This window comes from Anomaloglossus baeobatrachus, chromosome 4 (assembly GCF_048569485.1).
Source record: "Anomaloglossus baeobatrachus isolate aAnoBae1 chromosome 4, aAnoBae1.hap1, whole genome shotgun sequence".
Classification (NCBI taxonomy): domain Eukaryota; kingdom Metazoa; phylum Chordata; class Amphibia; order Anura; family Aromobatidae; genus Anomaloglossus; species Anomaloglossus baeobatrachus.
In genome coordinates, this window is record NC_134356.1 from 682,442,374 (window position 1) to 682,457,748 (window position 15,375).

At 51.4% G+C, this 15,375-nt stretch overlaps 1 protein-coding gene across 1 annotated transcript in view; it reads right to left on the bottom strand.

Moving 5' to 3' along the window:
* The window catches only part of DNAH2 (dynein axonemal heavy chain 2), a 253,646-nt gene that overhangs the window by 35,246 nt on the left and 203,025 nt on the right, over window positions 1-15,375 (bottom strand). Inside the window, exons 52-68 of the mRNA XM_075346717.1 lie at window positions 14,763-14,951; window positions 14,345-14,430; window positions 14,062-14,192; window positions 6,405-6,554; window positions 6,137-6,304; window positions 5,894-6,054; window positions 5,543-5,682; window positions 5,098-5,230; window positions 4,575-4,714; window positions 4,295-4,505; window positions 4,101-4,217; window positions 3,694-3,835; window positions 3,443-3,612; window positions 3,240-3,356; window positions 2,884-3,048; window positions 2,682-2,804; window positions 1,660-1,808 (exon numbers count right to left, since the gene is read on the bottom strand). Coding sequence (XP_075202832.1) covers window positions 1,660-1,808; window positions 2,682-2,804; window positions 2,884-3,048; window positions 3,240-3,356; window positions 3,443-3,612; window positions 3,694-3,835; window positions 4,101-4,217; window positions 4,295-4,505; window positions 4,575-4,714; window positions 5,098-5,230; window positions 5,543-5,682; window positions 5,894-6,054; window positions 6,137-6,304; window positions 6,405-6,554; window positions 14,062-14,192; window positions 14,345-14,430; window positions 14,763-14,951 — 2,492 coding nt within the window. The remainder of the gene's footprint in view (window positions 1-1,659; window positions 1,809-2,681; window positions 2,805-2,883; window positions 3,049-3,239; window positions 3,357-3,442; window positions 3,613-3,693; window positions 3,836-4,100; window positions 4,218-4,294; window positions 4,506-4,574; window positions 4,715-5,097; window positions 5,231-5,542; window positions 5,683-5,893; window positions 6,055-6,136; window positions 6,305-6,404; window positions 6,555-14,061; window positions 14,193-14,344; window positions 14,431-14,762; window positions 14,952-15,375) is intronic.

Below are 15,375 nucleotides of genomic sequence, written 5' to 3' on the forward strand. Positions count from 1 at the left end.
TCCGTTCTCCAGCCAGACTGCATGTGTATAATGGCTGCCGGCGTCCTGGGGAGCTGCAAGCCTGGGGGCGGGCCTAGGGCGTGCACAGAGAAAAAGCGCGAAGCCTGTGTCCTACTGTGCTCAGTGAGAGGGCTGGAGCATGTAAATCGTGCTCCAGCCCTCGGCGCTGCCGATTGAACAACGTCTCTCCCCTACCCTGATTGACAGGGTGGGGGGCGTTAACGAAGCGGAGCTAGGCCGCAGAACAAACCGGGAACTAAAGTTAGAAGCGCCGCCGCCGTAAAAGCGCGGTCGGCGCGTCCCCGGCGCACTACAAGTCGCAGCTGCGCCGCCGCTCCAGGGGCGGTCGGCGCGGCGATCCACACACATAAAGTCCCTCAGTAATCTGCGGGGACTATAAGCCCAGCGCACAGCGCTACAGTCCCCGGCGCACTAGCACACCCAGCAAGTCTGGGATGTGCGTGGCCTGTCATACGGGGACACAGAGTACCTGAAAGTTGCAGGGCCTTGTCCCTGAACGACACTCCCGCTCCACATCCAGCAGGTTCTATGGGTCTGTGGATGGAGCCCGGCCTCAGGGCTTGGTGGCCGGTAAGATCCCACTTCCTCAGAGCCCCTCAGGGGGATGGGGAAGGAAAACAGCATGTGGGCTCCAGCCTCCGTACCAGCAATAGGTACCTCAACCTTACAAACCACAAGTGGGGTAAGAAGGGAGCATGCTGGGGGCCCCATATGGGCCCTCTTTTCTTCCATCCGATATAGTCAGCAGCTACTGCTGACTAAACAGTGGAGCTTATGCATGGATGTCTGACCTCCTTCGCACAAAGCAGAAAACTGGTGAGCCAGTGATCCCACTGGGGGTGTATAGCCAGAAGGGGAGGGGCCTTACACTTTTTAGTGTAATTGCTTTGTGTGGCCTCCGGAGGCAGTGCTATACACCCAATCGTCTGGGTCTCCCAATGGAGCGCCGAAGAAAATTACTTCAATAAACTGCTCCCACAGACTGTGGCCCGAAAAGATCTTTCTACAGATCTACCCATGAGGTATTTGTAGCGCCGCAGACCTTATAACAATGCCCACACCATGTGCGAATGAAGGCGTGAGTGTCAGTTGGGCATATCCGCACCAAGTATCCTGATGTAGTGAACCCACCATGGTCTCCAAGTGAATGTAGAGCCAACATTGGCGCATGTGCAGTCATCAGGGAGGGCGCCGGTCCTGATGACACGGGGGTTGGTTGGGACAAGCAGAGGCTGATGTTGAGGACTCTGCCCAAACTAAGGTGAACACCTTGCGCCATTTTATATGCAGTACAACAAATAACAGCTACAACTTTAGACAGATGTTTTCAGGTCCTGGGCTGTGGTGGGAGTGATGTATAAGGCAGATGGTCCCGCCAGGCTCCCTATAAACATCAATACTTAGCACCCCGACAGCGGATATTTGCCGTTACAGCAGGTGTGTCAGTCGCTGTGTAATACACACACAGATATATCCTCATCCCACTGTAGACAGACTGACGTGATTGTGATTCCCGGAGCACAGACTGGAATAGACTCGTGGCATATGAGACGTCTTCCCACTTCTTCTGCCCACTTCTTCCCGTCACGTGACTTTTCTCCACAGAACAACCATGTGAGACTGGAGACGTGAGGTTACCTGTTCCCTCGCGTGACGATAATGCCGTTGTCACTGGAGAAGCTGTCGGACGGCAGACCCTGCAAGCTCCACTCTCGCACCATGGTGGGACTTGACAGGAAGGTGGTCAGCGAAAAGAGAGGGGAGCACGGCACCAACATCTCCCGCACCTGGATGACAGATGAGAAAGGCTGTGTTTGTATGTGGGAACACAATCCATTGCTCCCTGTTATCAGCCCACTAACTGTAAGGCCCCTTTCACACGTCAGCGATTCTGGTACGTATGTCCTTTTTTTTATACGTACCAGAATCACTGACATACGCAGACTCATGGTCTGCTCACACATCAGTGATTTTTCATTGAACGTGTCTCCGTGCAGCGTACACGCGTGTCCATGATTCTGCACGGAGACAAGTCCGTTTTTTCTGGCATCACTGATGACCCACAGACATCTATGGTGTGATCCGTGTGTGATCCGTGAAACATGTACCAGAAAAACACTGACATATCAAATAATAAACATTTTCAACTCACCTTTCCAGCGATTCGCTCTGCAGCCTCCGCTCTCTGCAGCTCCTGCCCGGCTCATGAATATTCATGAAAGCAGGAACAGCCGACCCGGAAATAGCTGCAGAGAGCGGTGGGCGAACGCTGCAGAGCCAAGGAGTTCAGCACCATGGACAGCAGGATCGAAGGCAGGTGAGTAATGTCCATTTGCAATCACGGATCACGGATTGCACATGGACAACCCACGTGTGCCATGAATCACGGAACACGGAGGGACATGTGCATGTTTTACACGTCAGTGAAGAACGTCAGTGTTTTTCACTGACGTGTGAAAGGGGTCTAAGACACTTTTCTACCATCTATTTCTCTCTGTTATCCCGTATGTCAGGCTGGCCACACAGTTTAGATTCCTCTCGATCCTTATGCATCCTCAGTTCCATTAGTCATGCATGTGTCAGCCACATCCATCTTCATGAGTGGCAGGATCACTATTACTACTACAACCACTCGGATGTTTCATGGAACCATAAATCACCTCTTTAATCCAAATGGAAAGTATCTCCTCCCGGTAACTGGACAGAAAAGGTCCCATGTACGACAAGAAGGCTGAGGCTAGGAGACAGTCGCCGACTAGGAAGCCCAGGTCCTGCTCCAGACCCTGCAAAGGAGGACAAGGATACATTAAGAAAGCTAAAAAGTGCTGAGAAGGATAAACAGATGGGGAGGGAAGGACAGACCTTGACAGTCTCCTCCCAGCGAATCTTCTCTCCGGCCAGCCCGGTCACCAGCGTTCCTGCTCGCTGCAGCTTCACTTCCATGAGTTCGGCCTCTGCCCGGAGCTGCTCCTTCTGCGCCAGTTTCTCGTCATACTGCATCTTCAGCTGCTCGAGACGTTCTCCTACCTGTGAGGCAATGACGGTCAGCACCATTGTACCACATCCAGACACTGTAATTCAGGCTCAGCACTCCTTGTAGGATTCTGTATTCAACCCAACAATAACCGTTCCGTAGCAAAGTCTCAAAAATACCCAATTTGTCAGTCCCGGAGGACTGCAGCATCGTACGCGGCACACCACGGATGACACTGTATTACCTCTCTCAGTTTATTCTGGGCTTCAGCCAGCGATGCCTGCTTCTCGGCCAGCTGTGACATGGCAGCGTTCATTCGGGCACGTTTTGGCTCCACCACACGAAATATCCGTCCGTACATCTGCCACCAAAAAAAGCAAAGAGGTCCATGCTGTAAATATGACAAACTGCATGAACATAGCTATCCCTCACATATTATGTGCTCACCTCCATCGCCCGAACCCACATGCACATAGATTTGGCGGCCAAGGACACTCGGCCCACCATTTCCGGCTGGAAATCAGGCAGGACACAGTATTGCCCGATCTTCTTCAACACCCGCTCCGAGATATTGTCCTTGTCGAAGTTAATGAGCTGTTTGATGAAGTTGGGTTCTCCTAAAGAAATGAGGAATGAAACGATGAAGGGGCTGAGGCCGTCTACTCACTACCGTGGCACCGTCCGCACTCTTCCCTCACCTAGCTGCCTCTTAGCCTCGGCCCACGTAGGCTCATTTCCCCTCAGGATCATGACGGCTTGCATTACAGTCTCCACCAGAGCTGGTGGTCGTCCATAAGCTTTGATTTCTGTCAAATCCCTCCTGTTCAGACTATCCAGGGCCTGATAAATGAAAAATAGAGGATATGATTTAGAATACTGGCCCCATATAGAAAGAAAGGTCGGGAAGATGGACCGTGTCAAGTTTCCCCACCCCGAAGTAGTCTGCTGCAAAGGAGAAAATCTGGTGAATGGTCAAGAGGGCTTACTCATTTAATCCAGATTTGCCAACAATTCTGCTGCTTATCAATGGAAACAGTCAGCATGCAGCAGGGCACAACTTAGCTGAACTCCTAAATCCATTAATAATAGAACCACCAGCTCTTACCCTCATGGCCTCCTCCAATGCTGGCATCGCTTCCTCTAGGTCCTTCTGGGCATTTTCTGCAAGGGCCTTACACTTGATCTCCTCAGCTCCAATCTTCTCGCTGTGAGCTGTGACCGCCTGGTGAAGGAAGACAGAAAGTCAACACGGAGCAGAGGTGGACTGAGCTCCTTTCACCCCGGCTGATAAGGACGCACCTTCTGCTGCTCGTCGGCTTCTCTCCTCTGCTGGACGATGATCACCAGATACTCCTCACACTGTTTTTGGAATTCGGCCACTTTGCTCCTGGCGATCGCGAGCTGCTCCGACATCTTCTCCACCTTCTCCCGGGTCTCATCGATCTTAAACAGCCCATTCCTCAACTTGGAGGCCTTCTCTCCCAACTCTGTGCGCTTTTCACTCAGGAGCCTGGGTATAGCGTACATATGAGTGACCTGTGATTGATACATAGAAATGCCCTGAAGGTGCAGGACTCACCTCTTGTATCGGGAGACCACCTCCAGGTAGCTGGTCGGGGTGATGTAGTTTTGTCTTTTCAGTTCCAGCTTCATCTTGTGGGAATATTGGGCGACGGACCGATGCATTGTGACAAAGATTCGGGCCACCTTCCCGTTAATCTTCATAGGTCAAGACAAGGAATAATGGGATGAAATTCAAAATTGTCTGACAGCTCTTAAAGGTATACACTTGATATCAATGAATAACCCTACTATGACCAGCCTAATTTATTTTCTATATTTGTTTCTAGATCATTCAGTACCCAGCACCCATGGAGTGCCAAGTAGCGAAAGATAGAAGACAGAAGCAGTAATAAACCACTCCTGCCTTCTCTTCATTGCCAGATACAGCTGCAGACCGGATCAGCTATACTCTGCCCAGGATCAAGTCATGTAAATTTACTGATTGATCATTACTGCTTAGAAACTGCAATATGACCGATCGTTGTGGGTCTAATACAGGCACTTCGTCATCGTCATGCTGAGATGTGTAGAAGACTCACCCCTTCCAAACTCCCCAGCTCCACTCCTTCCAAGTATCGCTCTGCCACCTCCAGCAGCGCCTCCTGCGGCCACTCAGAAAACCAGTCGATGGTTGTGCAGTTGACAAGAGCCGGGTACTGACGGATGCGATTCCTGTAGGAGAGGATACACCGCATAAGAGGAGTCATGAGGAGAAGACAAAGGAGAGGAAAGCAGAGACCTTGCATCGCTATAGATGGCTACCGCTGCCTACTGGGCGCAGAGGGCATAGAACGGGCCGACATTGGAAGATAACAGTGGGCAAGCGCATCTTAGAATTGGCAGGTAGGCCACTGGTTTATGAGAAGATACATAGGCAAAAAGGGATTATTACACAGGGTTATCGACAGGGGGCCGCAGCAACGGGGCTTTCCACTTCGGACAGATCATAGCCACCAGCGAGGTACACAGTGAGGGTACTCTCACCTGAAGGGGTCGCCCACGGGGCTCATACACAGGACAATATGTAGATTGTTTCGCACTCTTTCTATCAAGAAGTTGAAGAGACTCTCCGCAGTGTCCGCGACATTTTCTTCTTTGGCTTTTTCTTGTAAAATGGTCTTAATCTAGAAGACAACGGAGAGACAGATGAGCGCCTCGCCGGCCTGTAGCCGCCGCGCACAACATGGACTCGCGATTGTCATATCTTCCATATTGATTATAAGGAAAGAAGACTATTTTTTGTCTTGCCAAGACCCTAAAGGACACAATGGCCATGCAGAGGAGAATAATAGTTGGGGATCACTTGTATATTCTGCACCAGGGGGTTCCCATTACCTCCTCAAACTCGTCGGCTTTGTAGAGATTGGGGACCTCCCCAGAGCTCAGCACATTGTTCACATCTTCCAGAAACGATTCATCGGTGATCTGCGTGTCCGTCAGGAGGAAGACGGTGGGCCGGCCCTCCACACCCGCCAGACGGTACAGCTTCTTAATGTCTGAGAGGCGAGAATGACTATTGAGGTGGAGCAGCAGAGGACGATACATGGGGCTGTTATATGATGGCAGCGCGGCACCCACCTTCTCTGAACTCCTGCTTTCGGTACCCACGAGTCACCTCTAGCTGGAAAACCTTGTAGTCACAAATGTAGCATGCTAGCCGGGCCAGGCTCTGCCGGCCGCTGCCCCCAATGCCGATCAGTAACATATTCCCTCGTGGCTGGCCAATTACACGTACAATGCGGGTCACTTGGGGGGGAGAGAAATGAGAAATATTGAGGGTCTACTGGTCTAAAAATCAGCTAATGGAAACAACATAATGACTAGTGGTGATGACTTGGTTGCGTACCATGCTGGATGGCGTCTGTGAACAGGACCAGCTTCTTGGTGGTGGCCCCGGGCTGCTGACTCTGCTCCTGCAGCTGATTCATCATGAACTTCTTCAGGCCATTGAAGTCTGTGATATCCTCGTACACGGGGGGCTCCCGCATAAAGTCACCTGGAAAAACGGCAGAGGACGTATCAAATGGGGTGGTTGTACCTACAGTGGGTACAGAAAGTATTCAGACCCTTTTAAATTTTTCACTCTTTGTTTCATTACAGCCATTTGGTAAATTCTCATTACTGTACACTCTGCGCCCCATCCCCCATCTAGACAGCAAAAACAGAAATGTAGAATTTTTTGCCAATATATTAAACAAGAAGAAGGGAATTTTGTTACTTACCGTAAATTCCTTTTCTTCTAGCTCCAATTGGGAGACCCAGACAATTGGGTGTATAGCTACTGCCTCCGGAGGCCACACAAAGTATTACACTTAAAAGTGTAAGGCCCCTCCCCTTCTGGCTATACACCCTCCCGTGGGATCACGGGCTCCTCAGTTTTAGTGCAAAAGCAAGAAGGAGGAAAGCCAATAACAGTTTTAAAGACAAATTCAATCCGAAGAACATCGGAGAACTGAAACCGATCAACATGAACAACATGTGTACCCGAAAAAACCAAAAATCCCTAAGAAAACAGGGCGGGTGCTGGGTCTCCCAATTGGAGCTAGAAGAAAAGGAATTTACGGTAAGTAAACAAAATTCCCTTCTTCTTTGTCGCTCCATTGGGAGACCCAGACAATTGGGACGTCCAAAAGCAGTCCCTGGGTGGGTAAAAGAATACCTCGTGATAGGGCCGTCAAACAGCCCTGTCCTACAGGTGGGCAATCGCCGCCTGAAGGACTTGTCTACCTAGGCTGGCGTCCGCCGAAGCGTAGGTATGCACCTGATAATGCTTGGTAAAGGTGTGCAGACTCGACCAGGTAGCCGCCTGGCACACCTGCTGAGCCGTAGCCTGGTGCCGTAATGCCCAGGACGCACCCACGGCTCTGGTAGAATGGGCCTTCAGCCCTGAAGGAACCGGAAGCCCCGCAGAACGGTAGGTTTCAAGAATTGGTTCCTTGATCCACCGAGCTAGAGTGGATTTGGAAGCTTGCGTCCCTTTACGCTGACCAGCGACAAGGACAAAGAGTGCATCCGAGCGGCGAAAGGGCGCCGTGCGGGAAATGTAGATCCTGAGTGCTCTGACCAGATCCAACAAATGCAAACCTTTCTCAAATTGATGAACTGGATGAGGACACAAGGAAGGTAATGTGACATCCTGATTGAGATGAAAGGGGGATACCACCTTAGGGAGAAACTCAGGAATCGGACGTAGAACCACCTTGTCCTGGTGAAACACCAGGAAGGGGGATTTGCATGACAGCGCTGCTAGCTCGGACACTCTCCGAAGAGACGTGATCGCTACTAGAAAGGCCACTTTCTGTGAAAGACGGGAAAGTGAAACGTCCTTCATAGGCTCGAAAGGCGGCTTCTGGAGAGCAATTAGAACCTTGTTCAGATCCCAGGGCTCTAACGGCCGCTTGTAAGGAGGGACGATATGACAAACTCCTTGCAGGAACGTGCGTACCTGAGCAAGTCGTGCTAGGCGTTTCTGAAAAAATACAGATAGCGCTGAGACTTGTCCTTTAAGGGAGCTGAGCGACAAACCTTTTTCCAATCCGGATTGCAGAAAGGAAAGAAAAGTAGGCAATGCAAAAGGCCAGGGAGAAACTCCCTGAGCAGCGCACCAAGATAAGAATATCTTCCACGTCCTGTGGTAGATCTTGGCGGAGGATGGTTTTCTAGCCTGTCTCATGGTGGTAATAACCCCTCGAGATAATCCTGAAGATGCTAGGATCCAGGACTCAATGGCCACACAGTCAGGTTCAGGGCCGCAGAATTCAGGTGGAAAAACGGCCCTTGAGATAGCAAGTCTGGTCGTTCTGGTAGTGCCCATGGTTGGCCTACCGTGAGGTGCCACAGATCTGGGTACCACGATCTCCTCGGCCAGTCTGGAGCGACGAGGATGGCGCGACGGCAGTCGGCCCTGATCTTGCGCAGCACTCTGGGCAACAATGCCAGAGGCGGGAACACGTAAGGTAGCCGGAATTGCGACCAATCTTGAACTAAGGCGTCTGCCGCCAAAGCTCGGTGATCGTGAGACCGTGCCATGAAAGCCGGGACCTTGTTGTTGTGCCGTGACGCCATCAGGTCGACGTCCGGCATCCCCCAGCGGCGACAGATCTCCTGAAACACGTCCGGGTGAAGGGACCATTCCCCTGCGTCCATACCCTGGCGACTGAGGAAGTCTGCTTCCCAGTTTTCCACGCCTGGGATGTGAACTGCGGATATGGTGGAAGCCGTGTCTTCCACCCACGTCAGAATCCGTCGGACTTCCTGGAAGGCTTGCCGACTGCGTGTTCCACCTTGGTGGTTGATGTATGCTACCGCTGTGGAGTTGTCCGACTGAATTCGGATCTGCTTGCCTTCCAGCCACTGCTGGAAGGCTTGTAGGGCAAGATACACTGCTCTGATTTCTAGAACATTGATCTGAAGGGTGGACTCTTCCTGAGTCCACGTCCCTTGAGCTCTGTGGTGGCGAAACACTGCTCCCCACCCTGAGAGACTCGCGTCTGTCGTGACTACCTCCCAGGATGGGGGTAGAAAGGACTTTCCTTTCGACAAAGCGGTGGGAAGAAGCCACCACCGAAGAGAATCCTTGGCCGCCTGAGAAAGGGAGACGTTCCTGTCGAGGGACGTCGACTTCCCGTCCCATTGGCGGAGAATGTCCCATTGTAGTGGACGGAGATGAAACTGCGCGAAAGGGACTGCCTCCATTGCAGCTACCATCTTCCCCAAGAAGTGCATGAGGCGTCTCAAGGAGTGCGACTGGCCCTGAAGGAGAGATTGCACCCCTGTCTGTAGTGAACGCTGTTTGTCCAGCGGAAGCTTCACTATCGCTGAGAGAGTATGAAACTCCATGCCAAGATATGTTAGCGATTGGGTCGGAGTTAGATTTGACTTTGAAAAGTTGATGATCCACCCGAAACTCTGGAGAGTCTCCAGCGCAACGTTCAGGCTGTGTTGGCATGCCTCTTGAGAGGGTGCCTTGACCAGTAGATCGTCCAAATACGGGATCACAGAGTGACCTTGAGAGTGCAGGACTGCTACTACTGCTGCCATGACCTTGGTGAAGACACGTGGTGCTGTCGCCAGCCCGAAAGGCAGAGCTACGAACTGAAGGTGTTCGTCTCCTATAACAAAGCGTAGGAAACGCTGGTGCTCTGGAGCAATCGGCACGTGGAGATAAGCATCCTTGATGTCTATTGATGCTAGAAAATCTCCTTGAGACATTGAGGCGATGACGGAGCGAAGGGATTCCATTCGGAACCGCCTGGTTTTTACGTGCTTGTTGAGCAGTTTTAGATCCAGAACGGGACGGAATGACCCGTCCTTTTTTGGCACCACAAACAAGTTGGAGTAAAAACCGTGACCTTGTTCCTGAAGAGGAACGGGGGTCACCACTCTTTCCGCTTTTAGAGTGGACACCGCTAGCCGCAGAGCATCGGCTCGGTCGGGAGATGGAGAAGTTCTGAAGAAGCGAGTTGGAGGACGAGAGCTGAACTCTATCCTGTACCCGTGAGACAGAATGTCTCTCACCCAACGGTCTGTGACCTGTGGCAGCCAAATGTCGCCAAAGCGGGAGAGCCTGCCACCGACCGAGGATGCGGAGAGAGGAGGCCGAAAGTCATGAGGAAGCCGCCTTGGTAGCGGGTCTTCCGGCTGTCTTTTTTGGGCGTGACTGAGTCCGCCAAGAATCTGCGCTCCTCTGATCCTTTTGAGTCCTTTTGGACGAGGAGAAATGGGACCTGCCTGAGCCTCGAAAGGACCGAAACCCCGACTGTCCTCTCTTCTGTTGGGGTTTGTTTTGTCTGGGCTGAGGTAAAGATGAATCCTTACCCTTGGAGTGCTTAATGATTTCATCTAAGCGCTCTCCAAACAGTCAGTCACGAGAAAATGGCAAACTGGTTAAACACTTCTTGGAAGCAGAATCTGCCTTCCATTCTCTTAACCACAAGGCTCTGCGTAAAACTACGGAGTTGGCGGACGCCACTGCCGTACGGCTCGTAGAGTCTAGGACAGCATTAATCGCGTAAGACGCAAATGCAGACATTTGAGATGTCAATGGTGCCACCTGCGGAGCAGATGTACGTGTGACCGTGTCAATCTGTGCAAGACCAGCTGAAATAGCTTGGAGTGCCCATACGGCTGCGAATGCTGGAGCAAACGACGCGCCAATAGCCTCATAGATGGATTTCAACCAGAGCTCCATCTGCCTGTCAGTGGCATCTTTAAGTGCCGCCCCATCTTCCACTGCAACTAAGGATCTAGCTGCAAGCCTGGAGATTGGAGGATCCACCTTGGGACACTGGGTCCAGCCCTTGACCACGTCCGGGGGAAAAGGATAACGTGTATCCTTAAGCCGTTTGGAAAAACGCTTATCCGGATAAGCGTGGTGTTTCTGGATTGCCTCTCTAAAGTCAGAGTGGTCCAGAAAAACACTTAATTTACGTTTGGGATACCTGAAATGGAATTTCTCCTGCTGTGAAGCTGTCTCCTCCACAGGAAGAGCAGGTGGAGAAATGTCCAGCATTTTATTGATGGACGCTATAAGATCATTCACTATGGCGTCACCATCAGGAGTATCCAAATTGAGAGCGGTCTCAGGATCAGAATCCTGATCAGCTACCTCCGCCTCATCATACAGAGAGTCGTCCTGCTGGGACCCTGACCAGTGTGATGAAGTCGAGGGCCGCTCATAGCGAGCTCGCTTAGGCTGTCTGGGACTGTCGTCCGTGTCAGAGCCATCACCCTGGGATGCAAGAGACGCCCCCGGATCCCGGAGCTGTTCCAACTGAGGGGGACCAGGGAGCAATGAGTTAACAGTGTCCATGGTCTGAGTTACTGGTCTAGACTGCAACGTTTCAAGAATTTTAGTCATAGTCACAGACAATCTGTCGGCAAAGACTGCAAACTCCGTCCCTGTCACCTGGACAGTATTCACAGGAGGTTCTGCCTGGGTCACCCACCTCCAGCAGAGGCCCCGGCCGAGCAAGTGCCACAGGGGCCGAGCACTGCACACAGTGGGGGTCAGTGGAACCTGCCGGTAGAACAGCCCCACATGCGGTACAAGCAGCATAAAAAGCCTGTGCCTTGGCACCTTTGCTTTTTGCGGTCGACATGCTGTTGTGTCCTCTGAGTAATCTAGGAGGGTATATAGCAGAGAATCACTAGTGATCGTACAGTGCAATGTATAGCTGCAAGCACAAAATACAAATATACACTTCGGCACCAGTGGGGGTCAGCCCTTGAGGGCAGCTTACCGCCCGCTGAAAAGCGGGTGTGTGGGCACCAGAATCCCGTGTCTGGGTCTCCCAGTCTCCTCTCTCCAGCTCAGACTGCACACAGGAATGGCTGCCGGCGTCCTGTGAAGAGGGGTGGACCGTGGGCGTGCCTCAAACAAAAGTGCGGGAAACTGGCGTCCCACTGTGCCCAGTGTGAGGGCTGGAGTATGTAAAGCAGACTCCAGCCCTCTGTGCTGACATTCTGCACAGCGTCCCGCCCTTCCCCTGACTGGCAGGCCTGGGGGCGGGAACGAAGCGAAACTAGGCCGCAAAAGCCGGGGACTCGAGTAATAAGCGCGGCCGTCATATATGCACGGCCAGCGCGGAAGTCCCCGGCGCACCACAAATCCCAGCCGCGCCGCAGCGCTAAAAACTGACCACCGTGGCCACGCAGCAGTTTCAAACACATGTCCCCTCTCAGCAGAGCTGTAGATAGGAATGGCACCAGCGCGCAGCGCTGTTGTCCCCGGCGCACTAACACACCCAGCAATGCTGCGGTGTGCGCGCGATATGCACGGGGACACAGAGTACCTTGATGTAGCAGGGCCTGTCCCTGACGATACTCAGCTCCATGTCCAGCAGATTCCCAGGGGCTGTGGATGGAGCACGGTCTCAGTGCCTGGAGACCGGTAAAATCCCACTTCACCCAGAGCCCGCAGGGGGATGCGGAAGGATGCAGCATGTGGGCTCCAGCCTCTGTACCCGCAATGGGTACCTCAACCTTAACAAACACCGCCGACAAATAGTGGGGTGAGAAGGGAGCATGCTGGGGGCCCTAGTATGGGCCCTCTTTTCTTCCATCCGACATAGTCAGCAGCTGCTGCTGACTAAACAGTGGAGCTATGCATGTATGTGTGCCTCCTTCGCACAAAGCATGAAAACTGAGGAGCCCGTGATCCCACGGGAGGGTGTATAGCCAGAAGGGGAGGGGCCTTACACTTTTAAGTGTAATACTTTGTGTGGCCTCCGGAGGCAGTAGATATACACCCAATTGTCTGGGTCTCCCAATGGAGCGACAAAGAAAAACTGAAATCTCACATGGTCATAAGTATTCAGCCCCTTTGCTCAGACGCTCATATGTAAGTCTCATGCTGTCTATTTCCTTGTGATCCTCCTTGAGATGGTTCTACTCCTTCATTGGACTCCAGCTGTGTGTAAATACACTGATAGGACTTGATTTGGAAAGGCGCACACCTGTCTATATAAGACCTCACAACTCACACTGCATGTCACACCAAGTGAGAATCATGAGGTCAAAGAACCTGCCCAAGGAGCTCAGAGACAGAATTGTGGCAAGGCACAGATCTGGCCAAGATTACAAAAGAATTTCTGCCGTACTCAAGGTTCCTAAGAGCACAGTGGCCTCCATAACCCTTAAATGGAAGACGTTTGGAACCACCAGAACTCTTCCTAGACCCGGTCGTCCAGCCAAACTGCTCATCACCTAACCAGTACAATCCCCACAGTGAGACATGGTGGTGGCAGCATCATGCTATGGGGCAGGGACAGTACGACTGGTTACAATTGAAGGAAAGATGAATGCGGCCAAGTACAGAGATATCCTGGAAGAAAACCTCTTCCAGATGCGCTGTACCTCAGACTTGGCTGAAGGTTCACCCCCAACAAGACAATGACCCAAAGCACTAAGCTAAAATAACAAAGGAGTGGCTTTAGAACAACTCTGTGACCATTCCTGACCGGCTTAGCCAGAGCCCTGACCTAAACCCAATTGAGCATCTCTGGAGAGACCTGAAAATGGCGTCCACCAACGTTCACTATCCAACCTGACGGAACTGGAGAGGATCTGCAAGGAAGAATGGCCGAGGATCCCCAAATCCAGTATCCTAAGAAGACTCATGGCTGTACTAGCTCAAAAGGAAGGGTGCCTCTACTCAATACTGAGCAGAAGGGCTGAATACTTATGACCATGTGATATTTCAGTTTTTGTTTAATAAATTTAGAAAAATTTCTGCATTTCTGTTTTTTTCTGTCAAGATGGGGGATGGGGTCCTGAGTGTATATTAATGAGAAAAAAATGAATTTTTTTGAATTTACCAAATGGCTGCAATGAAAGAAAGAGTGAAAAATGTAAAGGGGTCTGAATAATTTCCGCACCCACTGTATTTAAGACCGGATTGATTCCAGATTGCAGCGACGTTATCGGCCGGCGTAGAGGGCAGGTTATCGGGCAAAATGGCCTTCATTGCCACCCAAGGCTGTGGACCGGAGACCACCACCTACCAAACACAGGCGGATGTTTACTGGGGCACAGGTTGTGGTAGGTGAGGTCGAACAGAGAGCCCAACTTCTCGCTCAGGATCCCGGTAAACGCTTCAGTATCTAAAGAATCCACCAGTCGGTCTGAGAAGACTCTGCAGAGAGAAGAACAGACAAGGACGTGACGTCTTCTAATATATAGCTGCCCACACTCTGGTGGGCTAAGCCTGTTGGCTCCTTGTAATGCCACATTTCCCCCATTAGGGGGCGCTGCATTGGAGATATATAGATGGAAACAAGGCAGTACCTGATGCACTCGTGGACCCAGAGTCGGGCGATGCTCTGCTTAGTGTCATGGAGGTCACGGTGGGCTCGTAGCATTCCCTGGAAAACCTGCGCAGAGGGTGGAAAGGACGACAGACCTAAATCCTCTCCATACACCTAATATCAACCCCACTCAGTGCCCCCCCCGTAAATTACTTCACAAATATTTGATTTCTTTATCACACTTTATTCTCCACTCCCATCTAGAGCTGCAATCATACTTCTGCTTGTTTCCTAGTTTGCAGGGCTCACTCTGTTGCCCTCTACTGGGTTAGTGGTGAGTCTACTGATCCCCTTACAGAATTATGAATGCAGCTCTGAATGTGAGGTGTAGGAGGATATCACCATCTCCAGTTTCGCAGATACTGCACTGCCCCTCGGGTGCCTCGTTCACTTCTCACCTTGGAGATGTCCCGGAGGTTGAACAGGTAGTGGATCTTGGCTGGGGTGGGAAGGAATCTCTGGGTTATGGCGTTATATAATTCTATGGTTGCCTGCGTGATTATGTCTCCCACCGGCTTCACTTCTTCCTCAAAATCCTGCAGCTTCTGACTCATCATCGTCCCGAAGATTCGCTTTATCTGAGACTCCTGAGGGGGATAAGACTATCCTGAGTCTGGTGGCAGAAAACCATCCAAAAACATTCACAACCCAGCGTATACGAAGAGACCTCCCCCTGGGATCTCTCATAATGTGAGAATGACCGTACGGGCTTCATAGTGTGAAAATAATCTGGGGGAGTTGTGTAATGTGAGAATGATTGGAAGTTCTCATAGTGTAATAACTTGTTGTTTCTTGATCTGAGAATAACCTGGGCGTTATCTAATGTGAGAATAACCCTGGGGTCTCCTAATGTGAGAATGACCCTGGGGTCTCCTAATGTGAGAATCACCCTGGCGTCTCCTAATGTGAGAATGACTTGGGCGTTATCTAATGTGAGAATACCCTGGGGTCTCCTAATGTGAGAATAACCTGGGCGTTATCTAATGTGAGAATGACCCTGGGGTCTCCTAA